The 23,534-nt window shown below is 46.4% G+C and overlaps 1 protein-coding gene across 5 annotated transcripts; it reads left to right on the forward strand.

The window, feature by feature from the left end:
• Positions 1-1,352: 1,352 nt before the first annotated feature.
• mettl27 (methyltransferase like 27) lies at positions 1,353-23,226 on the forward strand. Of its 5 annotated transcripts, none has more exons than XM_078548513.1 (6): positions 1,353-2,486; positions 10,289-10,409; positions 11,319-11,447; positions 13,623-13,758; positions 18,909-19,001; positions 22,960-23,226. In XM_078548513.1, exons 2-6 carry the CDS (start codon positions 10,290-10,292, stop codon positions 23,184-23,186), a joined length of 705 nt encoding a protein of 234 aa, XP_078404639.1. In that variant the 5' UTR covers positions 1,353-2,486; position 10,289; the 3' UTR covers positions 23,187-23,226. The 5 variants fall into 5 exon arrangements, with proteins under 5 accessions (XP_078404639.1, XP_078404638.1, XP_078404642.1 ...); XM_078548512.1 differs by having other exon boundaries at positions 1,353-2,243; XM_078548516.1 differs by lacking the exon at positions 11,319-11,447 and having other exon boundaries at positions 1,353-2,243.
• The last annotated feature ends 308 nt before the right edge of the window (positions 23,227-23,534 follow it).

Below are 23,534 nucleotides of genomic sequence, written 5' to 3' on the forward strand. Positions count from 1 at the left end.
TTGTGAAATTCAAGTCTTTTGGATGTTTCTGTACCAATATTACATAGGGTCAGGTTCAAAGAAGTGGAGCTGGTTGCATAATATGAATGACCAAGTTTTGTGTAATTGTCTGACAAAGCTGTGGCTGTAAACTGTATCATACTGAAACCTGCGTTCAATGGGCTTTATAAATAGAGGCATAGATTACAAAAGCCAAGAAGTTTTGCTGAACCTATATAAAACAGTTCGACCCCACTGTGACTCTGGTTCTCAAATCTGGGCACCCAAAGGATGTAGGTCTTTGTATAGGGTTCAGAACAGATTTACTGGAATGGCTCTAGGGATGAGGGATTACAGAGAAGCTGGGGTTGGTCTCCTTACAGCCAAGAAGCCTGAGGGGATTTGATGGAGGTGTATAAAATTATGAAGGGTTTAGAAACTGTTCCCAAAGGTTGAAGGATCAATAATTAGAAGACCCAGATTTGACTTAATTTAAGTTGATTGGTGAAAGAACCAGAGGTGACACAAGGAAAAACCTTTACACGAAGAGTGGTTAGGATTTGGAATGCACTCCCCTGATATTGTTGTCGATACAGATTCAAATTAGTGTTCAAAAGGAAATTGGATAAATCGTTGAGAAAAAAAAAATTAAGGGAACAGGGGGGCAATGAGAGTGGTAGGACTGACTGGATTTCTCTTCAAAAGAACTGGTGCAAACTCGATGGGCTGAAAGTCACCTTATGTGCTGCTCTATTCTATTCTATAGGACCCAAAGTGCATTGCAAAGGCATTTGACAGAAACTGTTGAGGATTAAAGGGGTGGGGTAAGAGGGCTGGAAACAGAGGCAGCATCAGGGCCCATGATTCCACCACCACCACCACCCTCCCTCTCGGCCCTGCTTCCAGCAAAATACAGAATCAAATGAGCGAGTTACCTTTATTGCCCAGTGTCTAGTCAAATAATGTCTCAGAGATTATAGGATTACACAAAAGGTTTTTATGCTATAATCTCAAGATCACGTTATTGTTTAACTAAATATTGGGTAAGAAATGTGTATTGTTCATCATAGAGAACGCAGAACAGCTTCGGTCTGTCAACAAGCATGACCCAGACCTCCCTGTCGCTTGCCATTTCAACACTCCACCCTGCTCTCATGCCCACATGTCCGTCCTTGGCCTGCTGCATTGTTCCAGTGAAGCTCAACGCAAACTGGAGGAACAGCACCTCATCTTCCGACTAGGCACTTTACAGCCTTCCGGACTGAATATTGAGTTCAACAATTTTAGATCATGAACTCTCTCCTCCATCCCCACCCCCTTTCCGATCCCCCCTTTTTTTCTCAATAATTTATGTAGATTTTTCTTTTCCCATCTATTTCCATTATTTTTAAATGTATTTCCATCCATTGTTTTATCTCTACCTTTTAGCCTATTTCGATCCCTTCCCTTCACCCCACCCCCACTAGGGCGATCTGTACCTTGCTTGTCCTGCTTTCTACCCTTAATTAGCACATTCCTTAGATAATATCACCACCTTCAACACCTCTTTGTCCTTTTGTCTATGACATCTTTTGGCTATCTCCACCTATCACTGGCCCTCTATCCAGCTCTACGCCTCCCCTTAAACCAGCTTATATTTCACCTCTTTTCTATTTTTACTTAATTCTGTTGAAGAGTCATACGGACTCAAAACATTAACTGTGTTCCTCTCCGCAGATGCTGCCAGACCTGCTGAGTTTTTCCAGGTATTTTTATTTTTTTTTGGATTTCCAGCATCCGCAGTTTTTTGCTTTTATCATAGAGAATGCAGTGTCCACTTACTGGAGCAACAAGTAATGTTGAGCCAAAGAGAATATTTATTTACACCCTTGAATTTAGCAACATTTAATCAGGTCATAACTAAACAAAGAATTTCAGATCAAACGTGTCCTGTAGGACACATGGCTATGTCTATGTATGGGCCTTTTCCTGACCACGCAAACATAGAATTATCAGGCATGTCAATGGGTGTTGCAAACATTTTGTGTTAATTAGGATTGAAGGCTGCTTAGTACTTCCCCAATTTTTGTCCATTGCAGGTGGCATCTTGAATCTCCACCGCTTCAAGCTTTTGTACACAACTTAGTGAGTGCTTTTAAATAAAGCCAAGTCACATGGCATTCCTAAGTACACTCAACATGTCACTTCCTACAATAAAGTTGGGCAGACAACCCCTTATGAAGCTATGTCGACTGGCTGTTGTTCACTTGATCATCATTAAATAGGTAATCCTCAAGTTTACTCCAAAGAATCTGTGACAGCCAAAGCTGCTGGTTCCAGCACTAGCTCTAATTCTCGGGGGGGGGGGGGGGTTTACCTTTAATATATCACTCACTAAAAACTTGGTTGAATCTTGAATCTAACAGCCTTTCTCTCCTGCGGCTGGTAGTCCTATCTACTGTCACATTCTTCAGGAAAAGATAGCGGTTTTCCAAATGGATAAATGGAACGGCTGCTAAAAGACAAAGGTAATGGGACGGCCCCAATTTTGAGTTCCGTATTTTTGATTATTTCAAGATCGGGGGAAGTTAGCAACATTTTTTATTTAGCAACATTTTCTCGATATATTTCTGTATTGAGAGCCATCTCATGGTAAGTCTTACCATTGGACGCAGTTAAGAAATCCTGGAATTGACAGCGGTGGAGAGTGCAGGCGCTTGTCGTGCACACGTTACTCTGAAGCTGAGCTTGCATCAAGTGACTTCGTTTGTGAAGCAGACTCAAAGTCACTTTATTTGCAGTGGTTATTAGAGATTTGGGACGGGTTGTTTTTTTTTCCCCTCCTCAAGTGGTAGAATGCGGAAGTACACGGAATACTCGAGTAGGACTTTGATCCACTCTTTAAAACAACCGGCCATGGCGATCTGGATCAGGCGAGGGTGGCTCGCGGGTGGCGGTTAGGGCCGCGCGCCTGATCGCCAGGATTTGAAAGGCAGCGTGAGGGGCAAAGGTTTTCCGGAAAGACGAGGCCCCTTCCTGAGCGAGAGAATAGGGGAGGGGCGGGGGCGATTTCTGAGTAGGAAAGGGGAGGGGGGGGCGATTCCTCAGCCAGAAAGTTGGGGTGGGTGGGTGGGGGGGGGAGGCGATTCATGAGCCAGAAAGGGGGGGAGGGGGGCGATTCCTCAGCCAGAAAGGGGAGGGGGGCGATTCCTCAGCCAGAAGGGGGGGGGGGGGGGCGGATTCCTGAGCCAGAAAGGGGGGGAGGGGGGCGATCCCTCAGCCAGAAGGGGGGGGGGGGGTTGGATTCCTGAGCCAGAAAGGGGGGGAGGGGGGCGATCCCTCAGCCAGAAAGGGGAAGGGGGCGATCCCTCAGCCAGAAAGGGGAAGGGGGCGATCCCTCAGCCAGAAAGGGGAAGGGGGGGGGGCGATCCCTCAGCCAGAAAGGGGAATGGGGGGGGCGATCCCTCAGCCAGAAAGGGGAAGGGGGGGGGGCGATCCCTCAGCCAGAAAGGGGAATGGGGGGGGCGATCCCTCAGCCAGAAAGGGGAATGGGGGGGGCGATCCCTCAGCCAGAAAGGGGAATGGGGGGGGCGATCCCTCAGCCAGAAAGGGGAATGGGGGGGCGATCCCTCAGCCAGAAAGGGGAATGGGGGGCGCTTCCTGATCCAGAAGGGGAAGGAGGGGGGGCGATTCCTGAGCCAGAAAGGGGAGGGGGGGCGATTCCTGAGCCAGAAAGGGGAGGGGGGGCAATTCCTGAGCCAAAAAGGGGAAGGTGGGTGGTGGGGGGACGGGGGCAATTCCTCAGCCAGAAAGGGGAGGGGGCGATTCCTGAGCGAGAAACGGGGGGCAGGTGATTCCTGAGTGAGAAAGGGGGGGTGGGCGATTCCGGAGCACGAAGGGGGGCTGATTACAGAGCGAGGAAGGGAGGAGGTGGTTCCTGAGTGAGAAAGTGAGGGTGGGGAGATTCCTGAGCGAGATAAGGAATAGGGGTGTGGGTTGGCAGTTCCTGAATGAGAAAAGGAGAAGGGAGTAGGGGTTGGCGGTTCCTGAACAAAGAGAATAGGGGGGAGGGAATGCCTGAGTGAGAGAATGGACGAGGTAATTCCTGAGTGAGAGAACCAGGGAGGGGGAATTCCTGAGTGAGAGAATGGGGGGTGGGGTGGGGTGGGGGAATGGGGGGGCGATTCCTGAGCGAGAAAAGGAAGAGGGGGTGGGGTTTGGCAGTTCCTGCCTGAGAGAATGGGGGGTGATTCCTGAACGAGCGAATGAGGGGTATTGGGGGGGGGTGTGATCCCTTAGCGAGAAAGGGAGGGGCGATTCCTTAGCGAGAAGATGGGGGGTGGAGGTTCTTGGTTCCTGAACGAGAGAATGGAGGGTGGGGTTAGCTGTTCCTGAATGAGCGGTGGGGGAGGGCAATTCCTGACTGAGGAAGGGGGGCGATTCATGAGTGAGAAAAGGGTGGGGGTGATTCATGAGCGAGAAAGGGGAGGGGGTGATTCTTGAGTGAGGAAGGGGGGAGGCGATTCCTGAGCGAGAAAAGGAATAGGGGGTGTGGGTTGGCAGTTCCTAAGTGAGAAAAGGGGGAGGGAGATGGGGTTGGCAGTTCCTGAGCAAAGAGAATGGGGGTGGGGGAATTCCTAAGTGAAGAGAATGGGGTTGGGGGAATTACTAAGTGAGAGAATGGGGGAGAGGGAATTCCTATACAAGAGACTGGGAGGTGGGGGCAATTCCTGAGCGAGAAAGGTGGGGTGATTCCTGAGCGAGAAAAGGTGGAGGGGCTGGGGACTGGCGGTTCCTGAGTGAGAAATGGAGGAGGGGTTAGGGTTTGGCAGTTCCTGAGTGAGAGAATGATGAGGGGGAATTCCTGAGTGAGAGAATGGAGGAGGGGGAATTCCTGAGCAAGAGATTAGGGGGGCAAGGGGGGTGATTCCTAAGCGAGAAGAGGGGGTGGGGGTTGGTGGTTCCTGGGCGAGAGAAGGAGGGGGGCAATTCCTGAGCGAGAGGATGGGGGGTGGGGTTTGGTGGTTCCTGAGCAAAAGAATAGGGGGTGATTCCTGAACGAGAGAATGAGGGGTAGTGGGCGGGGTGGGGGGGATGCGATGCCTTAGTGAGAGAATGAGGGATGAGGTGGTGATTCCTGAGTGAGAGAATGGGGGGTGGGGGTTGGCAGTTCCTGAGCAAGGGAAGAGGGTGGGTGGCCTGGTCTGGCCCTTCCTGAGCAGGAAAATGGGGTAGGGGCAGGGCGGCCCTTACTGAGCGGGAGAATGGGAGGGGCGGAGTGGCCCTTACTGAGTGGGAGAATGGGATGGCGGAGGAGTGGGAAAGGCCCTTACTAACCCGGAGAATGGGGTGGTAGAGGCCTCTTCCTGAGCAGGACATTGGGAGGGCTTGGGGAAGAGGCCCTTACTGAGCAGGAGAATGGGCAGGTAAGAGAGAGGCCCCCTCCTGAGTGGGAGAATGGTGGGTGGGTGGGTGGGGGGAAGAGGCCCTTTACTGAGCAGGAGAATGTGGCAGCTGGGGGAGGGCCCTTCCTGAGCGGTCAAATGGGGGGGTGTGGAGGGGAGCGGGGGAAAGACTCCCTTATTGAGTGGGAAAATAATGGATGGGGGGGGTGGGGCATGGAGAGAAGAGGCCCTTACTGAGCAAGAGCATAGTGAGGAAGGGAGGGAAAAGGCCCTACTTAGTGGGTGAATATTGGAACATAGGAAGTAGGAACAGAAGTAAGCCATTCGGCTCCTCGAGCCTGCTCTGCCATTCAGCTAGTTCATGGCTGATTTTCTACCTCATTGCCATTTTCCCGCACTATCCCCATATCCCTTTATGTCTACTATCTAGAAATCAATCAATCTCTTTCTGGAACATGCTGAACGACTAAGCCTCCACAGCCCTCTGGGGTAGAGAATTCCAAAGATTTACCACCCTTTGAGTGAAGAAATTCCTCCTCATCTCAGTCCTAAATGATTTACCCCTTATTATGAGACTATGCCCCTGGCTCTGGATCCACGTCCCAGCCAGGGGAAATATCCTTTCTGCATCGAATTTGTGGAGCCCTGTAAGAATTTTGTGTTTAAATGACATCGCCTTTAATTTTTCAAAACTCTAGAGAATACAGGCCCAGTCTCCTCAATCTCTCCTCGTAGGATAATCCTGCCATTCCAGAAATCAGAACCTTAATTGCATTCCCTCTATGGCAAGTATATCCTTCCTTGGGTAAGGAGACTAAAACTGTACACAATACGCCAGATGTGATCTCACCAAAGCACTTACTCTTTACTCCTGTACTTAAATTCTCTTGCAATAAATACCAACAAACCATTTGCCTTCCTGATTGCTTGATGCACCTGCATGCTAGCTTTCAGTAACTCATGAATAAGGACACCCAGGTCCCTTTGGACACCAATCATTCCGAATCTCTTACCATTTAAGAAATACTTTGCATTTCTGTTTTTTCTACCAAAGTGGATAGCTTCACATTTTCACATTATATTCCATCTGCTATGCTCTTGCCCACTCAGTTAGCCTATCTAAATCCCTTTGAAGCCTCTTAGCATCCTCCTCATAGCTCACATTCCTACCTCGTTTTGTGTCACCAACAAACTTGGAAATATTACACTTGGTCCCCACACCCAAATTATTGATATAGATTGCGAATAGCTAGGGCCCAAGTACTGATCCTTGTGGTATCCCACTAGCCGCAGCCTGCCAACCTGAGAATGACCTGTTTATTCCTACTCTTTTTTCTGTCCATTAACCAATTCTCAATCCACGCCAGTATATTACCACAATCCCGTGTGCTCTAATGTTGCTTACTAACATCTTGTGTGGGACCTTATCAAAAGCCTTCTGAAAATCCAAATACACCATGTCCACTGGTTCCCCATATCTATTCTGCTAGTTACGTCTTCAAAAAATTCCAACAGATTTGTCAAATTCTGCCCAATCCTACCATTATTTTCTAAGTGTTCAGTTATAACATGCTTTATAATAGATTCTAGCATTTTCCTTACTACTGATGTCAGGCTGACAGGTCTGTTGTTCCCCATTTTCTTTCTCCCTCCTTTCTTAAATATTGGGATTACATTTGCTACCTTCCAATCTGCAGGGATCATTCCAGAGTGTAGAATTTTAGAAGATGACTGCCAACACATCCACCATCTCTACAGCCTCCCCTATCAACACTCTCTAAGGTCCAAGAGATTTATCACCTTTCAGTCCCTTTAATTTCTCCAATTTTTTTTTACTAATACTAATTTCTTTCAGTTCCTCATTCCCGCTAGTCCCTTGGTTCTCTAGTATTTCTAGGAGGGTTTTTTTTATCTTCCTCTGAAGACAGACACAAAGTATTTGTTTAAATTCTCTGCTATTTTCTTATTACCCATTATAAATTCTCCCATCTCTGCTTATAATGGGCCCACATTTGTCTTTGCTAATCGTTTCCTTTTTACAGACCTATAGAAGCTTTTACAGTCCCATCTTACGTTTCTCGATAGAATGTGGGGGAGGGAGAAAGAGATGAGGCCCTTACTGAGTGGGAGAAAACGGAGGGTTGGGAGGAGAGGAGAGAGAAAAGGCCCTTGCTGAGCGGGAGAATTGGGAATGGTGATAGAGGAGAAGCCCTTACAGAGCAGGAGAAGGAGGGTGGAGAGAGAAGAGGCCATTACTGAACAGGAGAATGGGGTGGGGTGGGGAAGGGAAAAGACACTTCCCAACCAGGAGAATGGGGCAGGGGGAAGACAGAAGAGGCCCTTACTGAGCAGGAGAATGGGTAGTGGGGGAGAGAGTAGAGGCCCATACTGACCCATATGCAGCAAGACCTGGACAATATTCCAACTTGTGCTGATAAGTGTCAAGTAACATTTGTGTCACACGAGTACCAGACAATGACCATCTCCAACAAGACAGAATCCAACCATTTGCCCTTGATGTTCAACTGCATTCCCATCGCTGAATTGCCCACCATCAACATCCTGGGGGTCACCATTCACCAGTAACTTATCTGGACCAGCCAAATAAATACTGTGGCTACAAGTACATGGAAATTTTGCAATGACTAACTTACCTACTGAATCCCTGAAACCTGTCCAACATCTACAAGGCACAAATCAAGCGTGTGGTGGAATACTTTCCACTTGCCTGGATGAGTGCAGCTCCCACAACACTCAAGAAGCTTGACATCATCCAGGACAAAGCAGCCTGATTGATGAGCACCACAATGAGCACATTAGAAATTCACTCCCTTCACCACTGGTTCACAATAGCAGCAGTGTGTACCACCTACAAGATGCACTGCAGAAATTCGCCAATACTCCTTCAACAGCACCTTCAAACTTGCGACCTCTATCACGTAGAAAACAAAAGCAGCCAATGCAAGGGAACATCATCACCTGCAAGACCCCCTCAAGTCGCACACCATCCTGGAACTATATCATTGTTCTTTCACTGGCATTGGGTCAAAATTCTGGAACTACCTCTCTAAGAGCACTGTGTGTGTACTTAAACCGCATGGACTGCAGCAGTTCAAGAAAGTAGCTCACACCCACATGTTCAAGGGCAATTAGGAATGGACAATGAATGCTGGATTTGCCATGGATACTTGCATCCCAAGAATGAATAAAAAAGCAACTCCCCAGGACGCAGTTATTATTTTTTATATGGGCCCTGGACCGTAGGAAATGACTGAACAGTGCTTAATGTGCTTAAGGAATATTGGAGCTTTCACTCAAATTGGAATAGAAAGAGTAAACCGTAGGCTGAATCGCTTTTTCCATTTCATATTAATCTGATTTTTAGGAGTACTGTTAACTAGATAGGAGAGCTCTGAATGTATACCTTTTGAAAGAGTTATAAATAATTAACAAATCTGCTATCGGTTTAAATTTCTTTTAAAAATTAATGGGTAGACTATGGGAGAATTTTCTTCCCGTCAGGCGGGCCGGTTGGGAGCGGGTGCGGAGCCGATCACCACTCATGATCGGCTGCGCGCCGCCATTTTACCTGGACGGGCCAATTAAAGCCAGCCCAGCGTGACGCGCATGCGGAAGCGCTAAGCGCTACTTGTGCAGGTGGAGGGGGAGGAGAGAGAGTCAGGGCCGGTGTTCTTTCGCGCATGCCTAAGGGAGATTAAGTTCAGAGCAAAAAATGGTTAAAAATAAGAAAACATTATTCAGACATGTCCCCTCATGTGACAGTGTCACATGAGCTGGGACATGTTTATGAATTTTAATTTTAAAAATTAATTAATAAACCCTTCATAAAACCTCATCCCGCCTGTGGATGAGGTTTCATGAGAAATGCAAAGGCCGCCTGGGCTCTTCGCCTGCCTGCCAACCTTAAGGTTGGACTGCAGCCCTGACACTTGCTTTAATTAGTTTATTAATGGCCTTAACAGGACTTTGACAGTTTGGTGGGCATGCAGCCGACTCCGGTGCGCGCCCGCCGAACGGAAGATCAGAATGACGTGCGGTGACGGGTCGCACGCCTGACATCACCGCGCATCATTTTATGTGTAGGCATGCAGGGCCTGCCTCCGCACGCTAACCAGAAGATTCTGTCCTATGTGATTTTCTCTTTCCAAAATAAGTTGTGTGCCAATAAAGTTTTGCCATTGGAAGTAATTAACTGCCTCCACCAAACTAAATATCTTGGCTCTAATATATCCATGGTGCTGTCCAACCAATGAATTTGTTCTCTTCCTTTCAGTTTTATTCATTCTGCTTATGAAGTCTTCACCACTGTTGTCAGTCGTTTTATTTGCACATCCAGACTATCTAAAGTTGCATTTTGGTGATTCTATCCAGTATTACATTGTTCAATTCAGTTCCAATTCTTTCTGTATTGCATCATTTCTTGATATCTGCAGTTCTGAAATGCCTAGGATATGTCTTAAGTAGTCATTTTGCCATTAACACTTTTTATTTTGCTACAGTTTGATGAAATGCATAGAATTTGCTTCTTTTTAGTTTGCACTACAAAATTACTTATGTTCCAGATAATATACATACATTTATCTGTTCGATTTATTTTCCATTTTATGGAGAAAATTGTGGTTTTGAGCCTTATTATTTGCTTTTAATGAATTTTGTTCATTTTGCTGCAAAAAATAAATGCTATTCATAAGTATAATTATTTAAAGTGTAAAAATTACTAGGATTTGACTACTGCGCAGTCTATTTCTCCATAAATTTCAGTGCAAAATAATCTGTATTTAACAGAATGAAACCATGTCTACAGTAGGTGCATAACTTAGTTTCAATGAAATGAAATTGCTGCTCAGTTTGTGAAAGGTCAAATGGATAAATTGTTTCTGAGCAGCTCTCTGTTTTATCTCCAGAATGGCAGGCAATCCAAGAACATTTGCAGATGTACAGAGAACTGTTTTATCTTGTCATAAAGAGTCCACAGCTGAAGACAAAATGTCCTTTTATGATAGCTGGTCTGAACTCTATGAACAGGTAATGTAACAAGGGAACTGTATGGCTGATCAAGAAAGGGAATCATAAAAACATAAGAAACAGGGGCAGGACTTGGCCATTCAGCCCCTCAAGCCTGTTTCACCATCCTCTAAAATCATGAGTAATCTTCTACCTCAGCTTCACCATCCCGTGCTATCCATTTATCCCTTGATTCCCTTTTACTGAGTATCCAAAGCTCTCTGTGATAGAGAATTATAAAGATTTACATTCTTTTCAGTGATAAAATTGCTCTTCATCTCAGTGCTAATGGCCAAACCCTTATTTTGACACTTTGACCCATAGTTCTAAATTCTCCAGTTAGGGAAGCATACTCCAAGTATCTACCCTATCAAGCTCCTTAAGAATTTTATATGTTTCAGTGAGATCACCTCTCATTCTTCTAAACTCTAGGGTCTATAGACATAGTTCACTCAATCTTTCAGAGGACAATCCCCTCATCCCAGGAATTAGTCTGGTGAACCTTTGTTGCACTCCTCCGAAGCCAAGAGTATCCCTCCTTAGATAAGGAGACGAAAACTGAATATGGTACTCCAGATGTGATCTCATCCTGTGTCAGGAAGAATAGTTACATGGACCTTTGAGTTTTATAAGATGCGTAGCAGGATATAGAAAGTAAACCTGATAAACGGAAAGCCTCAGCTCAGTGATATGAAGGATGAATTTTGGGCACAGAAAGATATATTCATAGAATGGAATCAGTGGAAATCATTTGCTAGGAAAGATGGTTGTGAACAGGACTCTAATCATTTAAGAAATGGGTAGCTGCCATAATGGGCAGATGGTAAAGTTTGTATTCTGAAGAGCTGAGGATATATAAACTGACTGCCTTCATCTGAATCTATACAGTGTTGAAATTACTGGCTGCTTTTTCAATTGTTTCTGCTGCAGGATGTGATGTTTCTGGATTATCGTGCTCCTCTCTTGGTTGCAGAAAGTCTAGCAGCAGTACTGCATGAAGACCGTGACAAAGCACTGGTCCTGGACGTAGCCTGTGGAACAGGACTAGTCGCTGTACAGGTTGTTACATTGTCATTATTAGGGAGCAGTTCTGTAGTTCTTACCATATTTTGGGGTTTTTAAACGCTCCATTATATATTACCTGGTTGCTTCTGATATTCAATACAAGGTAAACCTGTAATATAGATCGCAGGTTTTCAAACTGGGGCACTCGGATGATAGGAAGAGTCCCTGAGGCATCGGGTTTCTGACTTTGTACTTGTTGACTTATTAGCATACTAGCAGAGACCTGCAAACAGTTGCAGTAAAATTAGCATACTTAACCAATTACATCATTGCATCCACTCCTCCATAGCCATCCCCATGCCATTCCATCCTTCTCCTGCCACCCACCTGATGCCAATCCCATACCATTCCATCCTTCCTGCAAAACATTTTTGGTCAAATTAGTATACTTGACTAATTCCATCTCACCCACCCCTCCCATGCCCATTCTACCCTTTACATGCTTTTCCTTTCATGCCATGTATATGTCTAACATGCCCTTGTCCTAATCTGCACATAGTCCCTTTTATCATCACCCCTGTGCTCATGCACATTGGCATCACCTCATCAAATCATCGATTTCATAATTCTTATATTCAAATCCTTCCATCACTTCTAGATTTCCTATCTCCATAAGCTCCTCCAGTCCTACAAGAATTCTGTGTTCTTCCAACTCTGGCATCGCCATTCCCTTTAGTCCAGCGTTATGCCTCGAACATTATAAACCCTAAATTCTGTAATTCCATCCCTGAACCTCCCCACCTCATTCTCCTCATTTAACACACTTTTAGTCACCCATTTTAATATCCCCTGATTTGTCTGATTGCGCTCCTTTGAAGCACATTAGGACGTTTTCCCTTGATAAAGCCACAATGTAAATGCAAGTTATTGTGCAATTATATTAACTATTATACTAATAATTCTTCAAGGAAAGCATTATTTTTGAGTGGCATAGTTTTTTCTGCTCCCAATGTGGTGGTCTCTACATTTTTTTTAAAATTTTTTATTTTCCCTCTTTCCCCAACCCACCCCAACAGGGCCATCTGCCACTTGTTTTTATGTTTTGCTTTCACAGAATGCTGACCCTTGTTCTGCTATTAACACATTCTGCTCTCTTAGCTTTATGCCACTATCAGCACCTTCTTTGATCTTTAACACTACCATCTTTAACACTACCATTAACACTTCCTTTGTCCTGTGTCCATGATATCTTTGTCAAATTTCTCCTTAGCTCCCACCTATCCCTGACCTTCTATTTTGCTCCACCTGCTCCAAGCCTCTTAAACAGTATAAAATCCATCACATTTCTACTTCTCTTTAGCTCTGAAGAAGAGTCATTTGGACTTGAAACACTAACTCTGTTTCTTTCTCTGCAGATGCTGCCAGACCTGCTGAGCTTTTTCAGTGTTTTCTGCATCCGTAGCATTTTGCTTTTGCTTTCATTTATTGGAGCACAATTTACACATTATAATGTGTAAATATGAGAGCCGAGTTCTCTTGTACAAAAGTCGGGCATTTTACTTCTGTGCTTCATGTAATTTTAAGACCTTCCATTTCAGACCGAATTATGAGATTTTTACCATTCCTCCATTAGAGATCATGCATGAAGCAACTTAATTACATTTATTTGCGGTTCTGACCTGTTATATTCAATATATGAGCTATTTCTTAACAGGCAGCTTCTTCATGTGTACTAGGCAGAATAGGACTAATTATGAATTTTCTGATGTGATGCAGTGTGCAGAGGCACCAACACACGCTGCCACTGAATAAAAGAGACAGATTTAACTTTCTCTGTTTTGACTAATGCCACTTTTGACTTTGCTCAATGAAAATAGGTTGCTGCATTTCCTACATTACAGCAGTGGCCTCGCTTCAAAAGTACTTAATTGGCTGTAAAACACTTTGGGAAATGAAGTCATGGAAGGTGCTATATAAACGCAACTTTTTTCCTATCAGGCAGCAGGATGTGCGTGTTGTGTTGAAGTGTCTGCACTAATAAGTACCTCACCTGTGCATTAATTGAAGAATTGCGGTGTACTGCAGGTCATTTGTGTCACAAAAAATCTGTTAGGTTGTAAACTGTGCTGCAGATCACATTACTAACTGGGTTTAGTGCAGGTTGTGTAACCAATTCCAAACGTGGCTGCTTCCTGCATACATCTGTTTTGCACCTCTATTTTTGTCTAGCTGCAGAGACTTGGATTTCGTAACTTGCATGGAGTGGATGGCAGTGAAGGAATGTTGGAATTAGCACGCTCTAAATCAGTGTACCAAACACTCCAGAAATGTATGTTGCATACAGAGTCACTTCCAGCTTCTTCAGGTAACTGAACAGTTAAAGCCACATTTACCTTTCTGAGACCAACAATTATTTTGATCTTTGTTTTTCTAAGAAGTCTGGTCTACTATTTTATGATTGAATCATTGCCTAAATTAAATACATTGTCATTTTGTAGTGTTTTAGAGACATGAGGCAGAATTTTGCCCTTGTCAGGCAGGCTCGGTGGGGGCGAGCGGGAGTGTCCGCAAAACAGACCACTGCCCACGATCGGGCTGCGACCGCAATTTCACGCTGGTGGGCCAATTAAGGCTCGCCAAGCATGAACACCAGCTGCAGAATTTTCGAGAAGGGGCAAGCGGGGTCCTGTCGGCCGCCGAGTCCAATGGCGACCCGGCAGCCGGTTCAAAAGTGGCGCAGGCAGCCCCAGGGAGGCTGCCCATGCGGAGTTGCTGCAAGGACATGGCTGCAAATGCAGATGTAGACGTCAGGTGGGAGGTGAAGTCGGCTGGGCACTCAGCCCCCAGTTTTTCGGATGAGTGCCTCATAGGAGGAGGTGGCTGCCAGGAGGGACACCCTTGTCCCTAGACATGGGAGGGGGAGGCCACTGCACCTCACAAAGAGGGCATGGAAGGAATTAGCAGCCTGGTTGAGCAGCCACAACGTGGTGCAGCACACCTGGATGCAGTGCCGCAAGAGATTTAATGACCTGCTGCACTCAGGATGGGCGAGTTGAAGCATTTTGAGATGGCCGTCCCCCTGTGGAGCTCAGGAGTGTTAAAGTCTGAATGCCAACAGACAATGGCGCCGGAGCTGGCCAAGGGGGTGAGCCCTGGCTGCTTTGACTGAGTGCATTGCAGCTCGAGGGCCATGACTCGGATGTGCCCTGCAAAGTGCTCCTCAGGTGGGGCTGATCAGGCCGCAATGGTGCTGCAGTTGGAGAGTGGACTAATCAGTGCTCCTCTGTCCTTTTAGGAGAAGACATCCCATAACAATATTGAGAGGTCAAGGATTGGTGGAGGACCCCCACACCACCTCACCCTCTCCAGATACAAGCTGGGCGCCTTGGAGCTCAAGTGGCTCCATGCACCTTGGTCAACCGGCTGCAGAGAGGCTGGGGTGTCAGGCGAAGGTAAGAGTGCATTGCACTGAGTGGAGAGTTTCGGATGGTGCAAACAGTCTTGTGTAGTCCCATCATTGAGGGGAGCCTCCAGACTGGATTCCCCATTGATCATTGAAAGACGATGGCACCATGATGCAGATCTCCATTGCCTCACCAGGGTGCCTGGTATGCACAGTGACAGTGTGATGACTTTAACTAATGACATGTCCTTGTTCTCCCTTAGATCTGCTACCAAGCAGCCAATCTCAGGATCTCCAGGAGTTACTCCTGACACCAGAGGACCATCAGGCTCCAGAAGCACCTGTGTCACACCCGCTCTCTGAAGCAGGCACCAACGCAGATACCAGCGCCTCGGAGGGCATAGATTGGCATCTAGTATCTCGGTGCACATTGGTGAGAGGGCACTTCACACTCGCTTGAGGTATAGGTGGAGGCAGAGAGTGCCCAGGGCGCCGGCAGTCAGAGGACTGCTGGAGACCAGGACGATACTCAATCAAAGGCTGATAATGAGCCTCTGGAGTTGTCCATTAGGCAGCAGATGCTGGATGTCCAGCGGGGTGTGCGGGAGGATCTGGCAGAGATCCACGAGGGTATGCATGCCATGGTCTCTGTTGTGGAGGAGTCCCTGCTGAACATGAGCACTGTGTTGACCCTCATGGCCGAGCGCACTGCCTCCTCCATTGAGAGAGTGGTGACTCTCATGGAGAGACTGCTCCTGGAACAGAATCAGGGATTCCTGGAGATGCACTTGCACCTGCAAGCCCTCACACAGGCACTGACCTCAGGTGGTCAGTGTCTGTGTGTGAGATGGATGAGGCACCCAGTATCCCATCTAGTTGCCCATCCAACAATGGCGAGCAGGGAGGTCCATGGTGACCTGACGTCAGTGTACGAGCTCCCTGTCATCTCTACGGGCTCCTGTCAGGGCGCGCTGGATGAGGGCAGCAACCATTCTGCAAGTGACCGTGGTATCTGATGAGGCTGCGGCAACTGGGGAGATGCCAGCCGTGGCACTGGCCACTCCGTCCCAGTCGAGGCCAGCAGAGGCTTCACTGGCGAGGGAACGACTGCCAAGGTCATCAAGGCCAACAGGACACCAGAGTCAGCAGGCTGTCTCCAATGTCGGTGCCAGCAAGGGAAGAGCACCTAGACATAGCATCCCTAAACGCAAGTTTAAAGCACTATAAGTAGAAGAGGGACTGGTCATGGGTGATCTTTTGTTCTCCCATTCTTTTTTTAATGGTGACCATCAACAACTGATATCGTTCTGTTCATAATCTGTAAGTGCCAACATTTGCTTTTGTGTTATTGGCCTGAGTATGCTTCATTTGCTTTGTAGGTGCAGGGTATGTCAGTATGTAATGCTATACGTGGGTGGCTCAAAACTTTATTGCACAGGCACTGACTGTATCTTGGGGGCAAAGAAAAGGATCATTTCTGAGATCCAGCATGGTGGCGTCAGCCCTGGCATGAGGTGGTAGCGCTTATTTGGCAGCCCTGGCATGAGGTGGTAGCGCTTATTTGGCAGCCTAGCTGAAGGAGAATTGGATCAAGGTGTCCCTGCCTCTCTGGAGGTTACTGAGGTGTGGCTCCATGCCCTCAGCGTTCTCCTCATCATGATCCTCTTCTGACTCACTACTGGACTCATAAGCTGTGGCCTGTGGAGCTGCGTCAAGATCCTCTTCCTCCAGTGGGTCCCCCCTTGCCAGTGCCAGATTGTAGAGAGCACAACATGCAACCATTATCAGTGACACCCGCTCTGGGGGTATTGCAGTGCTCCCCTGAACGGTCCAGGCATCGGAAGCGCATCTTCAGAAGACCTATGGTTCTCTCTACCACCGCCCTTGTGGAGGCGTGGCTCCGCTGCTCTGCCTGTGTTCTTGGGTGGCAGAGAGGCGTCATGAGCCACCTTTTCAAGGGATAGCCCTTGTCACCCAGCAGCCATCCATCCAGTTGGGCTGGAGCACTGAAGAGCCTCAGCACCTGGGAGTGTCTGAGGATATACGCGTCATGGGAGCTGCCAGGGTACCTTGCATAGACTTGCATAATCTGCACCTTGTGGTCGCACTCTATCTGCACGTTCATGGAGTGGAATCCCTCCCTGTTAGTGAGCGCACCCAACTGACCTGCTGGCGCCTTGATGGCCACATGTGGGCAGTCTATGGCACTCTGGATGCGGGGGAACCCAGCAATCACTGCAAAGCCTCTGACCCGCTCAGCCTGGCCGGCCTCATCCATGCGGAAATGAAGGAAAGTCAATACCCGCCTGAAAAGAACTTCTGTCACCAGCTTGATGCAACTGTGGACAGCTGATTGAGACACTCCACACAGATCCCCCCTTGAGCCCTGAAAAGAGCTGCCGGCATAGAAGTTGAAGGACGCTGCCCATCCACACAGTTGGAGCTGATCTCAGGCCCGATCATCTGACAAATGGAGGCCACTGTCTCCTTTGAGAGCCGGAGCCTCCTTCAGCATTGCACCTCAGATATATTGTGGTAGCTGCATTGTCGCCTGTAACCCTGGTAGCAGGATAGTGGTGTCTTCTGTGGCCCCTTCCGCCTTGGACTACCTGCTAGCCCTGCGCCCCTTGTGTCTGCACCTCTCCTCCCACAAGTTCCTCCCCTGGAAGCTGCATTGGGACACCTGGCCTCCTCTCCCTTCTGTCCCTCTCTTCCTCCTCAGAGGAGGTGCCTCCAGCGGAGACCACAGTCTCCATTACCAGGGTAACAGAGGCTGCCTAATACCTGGAAGTGTCTACATGGTCAAACTCCTCAGGGGGCCTTGGAGACATCAATGAGTCCTGAAATGAAGCCTGGAAATGCTAAGAATGAAGCCCCGAACAGAGATGAAGCTGCCAAGTACCAATAAGCAACCAGCAGCAAACTATCTCCAAAATTCCTCACTACTCACAGTGGCAATGTTGCTGAGCCTTTTCATCCCGCCCATGGATGAGGTTTTGCAAATCGTGGGCTGCCTGCCTGTTTTACCCATGCGACGAGCAAAAAATCGCATGGGCAACGTTAAATTGGCGTCAGTTGGGTTCTTAAGGGTCTTAACTGGCCTCTTAATTAATGGCGAGCGCGGCTCCAACTCCCGCGCATGCCTGCTAACCGAAATATTGCTCAAGTGCGCAATGATGTCAGGACGTTTGCCCGACATCATCGTGCATCATTTTACGTTCATTCGGGTCGGGCGCGTGCCAGCCCGCTGAGCAGAAAATTCTGCCCATGATCTTATTGAATAGAGGAACAGGCTCGAAGGGCCGAACGGCCTACTCCTATTTCTTATGTTCTTTGTTCAAGGCATGAAACAGAGTAGAATGATCATTATCAACACTCACTGGTTCAAAATGTCACCGATTTGATTCCCAGTCTGTCCAAGGCAGCAGTTGGAGTGCTTCAGTTAACCTCGGCATTAAACTATGGAATCTGAACAGTGTAGCCATGTTATTGTCAGGTGACGTTAGATTTGGCTCCTTATGTTGTCTTCTGTAGTCAAGCAGCCGACCCAAACTTGTTCCCTAAGGTTACACATGAAGATTAGCCACTTGGTTGAGGTACAAGTCAAGTCTGAGTCCAGATCACTTATAACAGCCACATTTGGTGGCTGGTATAACAGAGTACCATTTAAAATTGTTTCAATTACATTTGCCAATCAGAAGACATTAGAATGGTGATACTGATGAGATCAAATCAGTTAATAATGACAACCTCACTTATTATTAAGAACCATCGACTGTATGAAGGAGTTAAGAAAGTGAAAGAAAATATGAATTGGATTTGTGATGACACTCAATAGTTCAGTCCAACAGTGAGAAATCTCATTGAAATAATGGACATAAAGTATGGTTTCTTTTAATAATCCATTCACAAGGGAGTGTGAAAAACTTACAATATGAAGTACTTACTACATCATAAATTTCCCCCCAGTGTGCTACCCAGCACTCCGACTTTAATTTCTAATGCAAAACTAGTTTTCTCACACCAGGAAGGAAATTATTTCCTCGCTGGTGCAAAGCCAAATTTTACAGAAATTAGTCTGGATTTATCTTTTTTTTAAAATTCTGTTTCAGGCAGTTATGATGTTGTTGTGATTGTTGGGGCATTAAGTGAAGGGCAGGTGCCATATACCATCCTTCCTGAACTCCATCGAGTTACCAAGCCAGGTAAGAAAATTTCAGGTCCTTTGCTAAAACCAAATAGTTTATATTTATCTTCTATTAGACTAAGTTGGGATTGGCCAAGTAAAGAGGAGTGGCAAGACATGACACAGTTTTCTCTTTATTTTCTGGGGTGCTTAGCATCACACTGATTTTCTACATTAAGCTGCCATAAACTAGATATTCAAGCTATGCGCTGTTAAGATTCTGTTACAGTCACTGTAAAGCTAATCTAGGCCTGACCTGTGCTTTGAGCATATTAACATTCAACATTCAGCAGATATTCGACTTACTTTGGACTGAGTTGCCAGTTGCTAACAGGCCACTGAGCAGACAGCAGGTATTGATAGTTTGGTCACTAACTACAATCCTAAGTGATGAACCAATGTTACCAAGGTTACGAGGCATAGTGCTGAGCAGACATCAACCCTCAAAATCATAGTGCTTGCATTTAGATATTAGTCTCAAAATACCATGCTCATCAGAGAAGAAATGGATACAGTGTCTGGTGACTTAGAGTGTGGAGCTAATTGAGGAGAATTACGTATGATAGCTAGCCACTGGGCACAATGCTGAGGTACCAAGCTGATATGAGAGTAAATCAGTTTGATTCAGCTTCTGGCAAAAGTATCTGTCTGAAGACAGAGACTGAGGAGATATTTGGGATAGCATGTTTATCTTTTTAACCCAGAAGCCGAATTTTTGCCTCATTACTCCTCTGCCTTTCTAATTTCTGCTGTCCCAAGCTTGAATCCCCTTTGAATAAACTTTACCCATGTGCATCTTGCAGTTCCCTGAAGGGCCCATAGAGGAACCCATTGCTTCTCCTTACAAGTAGTATCCCCAACTGCCTTAATCTCCCATATAATGAACCTTCCTACTCTGCATGACTCCTGGGAGCTAACCTCACCAACTTCATTCCCATCTTGCTCACCTGAGCAACTGTTACGATCCCAGCTGATGTTACTACCGGACAAGTCAGATCTCTGGCTTGATAGATCCTAACTCTTATTTTTCATTTAGAAACATGGAGGGCAGCTACTGAACAGAGTCACAGGAGTCAGCTGATGAACTTTTAACCAAAGAATAAAACATTTATTAAACAAGAAAAAATGAACTGTATTACAATGCTCCTTCAACCACAACTATACCTTTATAGATATATACAGATTTGTAAGGATAACACAAATTACAAAAGCTATCATATACTCTAATGTTCACAGTAAGTACACAGCCCATGTAAACCAGTGATGGGCAACCTAGGCTAGTGAGTGGGCTGCATGAGTGGCCCTCCTTTATCTCAGTGGGCTGCAAGACTGAAATCGGGTATGTGCATTAACCATGACCCCAGGAATAAGAATTTGTGGGGCGGTCCGATTGAACCATTTTTTTTTTATTCGTTCATGGATGTGGGTGTCGCTGGCTAGGCCAGCATTTATTTCCTATCCCTAGTTGCCCTTGTTCAGAGGGAACTTAAGAGTCAACCACATTGCTGTGGGTCTGGAGTCAAGTGTAGGCCAGGATGGCAGATTTCCTTCCCTATAGGACACTAGTGAACCAGGTGGGTTTTTATGACAATTGTCAATGGTTTCATGGACATCAATAGACTTTTAATTCCAGATTTTTATTTAATTCAAATTTCACCATCTGCCATGGTGGGATTCGAACCCGTGTCTCCAGAGCATTACCCTGAGTCTCTAGAATGCTAGTCCAGTGACAATAGCACTATGCCACCACCACCCCAGGCAGCACTTTAGGATGCAGAGGGAGCGCACGGTTCTCACAGCCAATGTTATGTGCAGTCAGCACGAACCTCACTTCACGTGCCCTTGGTTTGCATGCGTATCACATTAGTAATACCAGGACAGAAACCAGTGATATCTGGCAGCCCTGCGCATGGGCATTGGTCAACAAAATGTCTAGTGGGCTGCACTCAGAACCCTGATGGGTCGCATGTGGCCCGCAGGCTGCAGGCTGCAGGTTGCCCACCACTGATATAAACCAATAGGCGACCTGTGGTCAGACACACCACACTCTAAAACCAGGCGACAGATGCCACCCCAAGCAGATGCTATGGATCTTTCATCAACTCCCTCCAGATGCTTGTCATACCTAGAGCCAACCGGTCTCACGGAACTCCATCTTTCTCCCGAAAGTTTCCAATCTCAATGCTCAAAAGATTTCGCTTTGGAATCTTCTCTCAAACAACATTTTCACTTGGTCATTTTTCAAAAGGAACCACCTGCAGGGTTTCAACCTCTCCTTCTGATGTTCCTTTCCCCTGGATCGCTACATGCATTCAAGCTTCGCCTTCCACGCATTCTCTCGCAGATACTCAGCCATGCCAACAGAACACCACTGCTTCACAGGCCTGTAGTAAAGTGTCACCAACCTTTGGCTGTTTCCTCAGATCTTCTGGCTTCTCACAAGCCTTTTTTGCTTTAATACTGTTTCCTGCAGCTTTCTCTCTTTAATTTGGAGCCTTCTCCTTACTTTAACTTCACTGAACAGGACCTTGTTCAGATTCCTGTTCTTCTGCCTTGACTTCACTGCCTTCCTGGGATCTTTCTCCTGTTCCACTCCCTGGTTTTGGGACTTTTCCATTCATTCTTTGGAACCTGCTTCCTGCAGTTCCCTCTCCTGTGAACATCTCCTAGCTTCCAACTGAACCCCCTGTTGCTAGGCAACAGCATAGCTTTTCCTACTTCAAGAGTAATTAAACCTCGTTAGAATGTACCTCTATTGGCGTCAAACAATTAAACTAAATTAACAAAACAATGGATAAATTAAACGCAGCCCCTATGTTAGGGTCACTGTAAAACCAAAGACAAAATTTAAAGGAAACTTACAACATCAAACCAAAATGTGATTAAGAGGGTCGATAAAACACCCCAGCCCCCGTGGTGCCCACCGGGCATGGAAGGCCTCGAGGGTGCCAGCAGACACCGCGTGCTCCCTCTCCAGGGACATCCGACCGTGAACGTAGCCGCGGAAGAGGGGCGGACAGTCGGGTCGGACGACCCCCTCGATCGCCCGCTGCCTGGACCTGTTAATGGCTAACTTGGCCAGGCCCAGGAGCAGATTCACGAGGAGATCCTCCTCCCTCCTGGCCCCCCTCCGCACCGGGTGCCCGTAGATCAGGAGCGTGGGGCTGAAGTGCAAACAAAACAGTAACAAAAGGTTTTGTAAATAACTGAAAAGGGAGTGCAGCCTACAATACCCTATGTAAACGTGGTCCATGGACTCCACAAGACCGCAAAAGGGCAGGTATCCTGGGAGTCTGTGCGTTAGAATGTAGGTATACAAACAAACCCTGCACCCGCACCTTCCCCACCCCCCTCCCCGCCTCAGAGTTGCAGGCATCAGTTTAAAGTGAAACTAAAACTCAGGCTCCCTTAACACACAGATATAGAAATATAAATTAAACTTAAAACTTGTTCCTAACACCCACAAATACAAATATTATTTACTTAAAACTACCTCTATTTCCCAACACAACTGTCACACCTTTTTGACCATGCCAATGATCAACGGTCACCGTGTTATGCCTCTTGAATTTTTTTCCAAATATGGGTTCGTTCATGAACTAGATCATGATCATTCATTATATCATTGTAGCGGACTGTGTGGCCATCCAGCCTTTGACTGAAACTTGAACATGTGACATCTTGTCCCTTACTGTAGCCTCCCCGTATTGGCATACTTTGCACCACCTGTTCTACCAAAATCACTAAGCTATCAGGAAGCCTACTGTTTCAAAACATTTTCCAATCTGTACTTTTTCAATCTTAGAATGTTTGTTTCTGTTTTCACATTTGTGCATGCTTTAATGCTGATTAATGAATGCTTTGGAGAAAATCAGGAAGAATTTTTTCAGGGCCACTTGGGACTGCTAAATTACTTGAACAGAAACTTTACAGAATGTTGTGACAGGCTGAGAATATAACTTTGTTCTCCTCTTCAGGAGGCTTTGTGTGCATGACCACCCGAACCAGCACCTCAAACCAACTCTACAAGAAACAGCTACAGGCTGTAATAGAGAAAATGGAGCAGAAAGGGTTATGGGAAAGAGTTGGAGTGCAAGAAATAGAACATTGGGAAAAATCAACATCTGTACATGAAGATGAACAAGATTCTAAGTACATCTCTGGGATAATTTATATATACCGAAAATCAAGGTGTCAGGATTAAAATGACAACCGAGAATTATTAAAACAAATCTTCATCGAGATCCTGTTGTTGGCACTAAATTGGTCTGCAATAAAAGTTTAAATTGCATTGCATTGGCAGGCTGATGGAAAACTACTATTCTAATGTAAGCAATGTTTTTAAATTGGAATGGGAAGTTAAAGAACTTTTCTTTTACTCACTCATGGCATGGCTAGGCCTGCATTTATTGCCCATCCCCAATTCCCTTGAGAACGTGGTGGTGACCTGCCTTGAACAGCTGCAGTCCATGTGGTGTAGATACACACACAGTGCTGTGAGGAAGGGAGTTCCAGGATTTTGACCCAGCGACAGTGAAGGAATGGCGATACG

The sequence above is a fragment of the Cetorhinus maximus genome, chromosome 9 (assembly GCF_964194155.1).
Source record: "Cetorhinus maximus chromosome 9, sCetMax3.hap1.1, whole genome shotgun sequence".
Taxonomy (NCBI): Eukaryota; Metazoa; Chordata; class Chondrichthyes; order Lamniformes; family Cetorhinidae; genus Cetorhinus; species Cetorhinus maximus.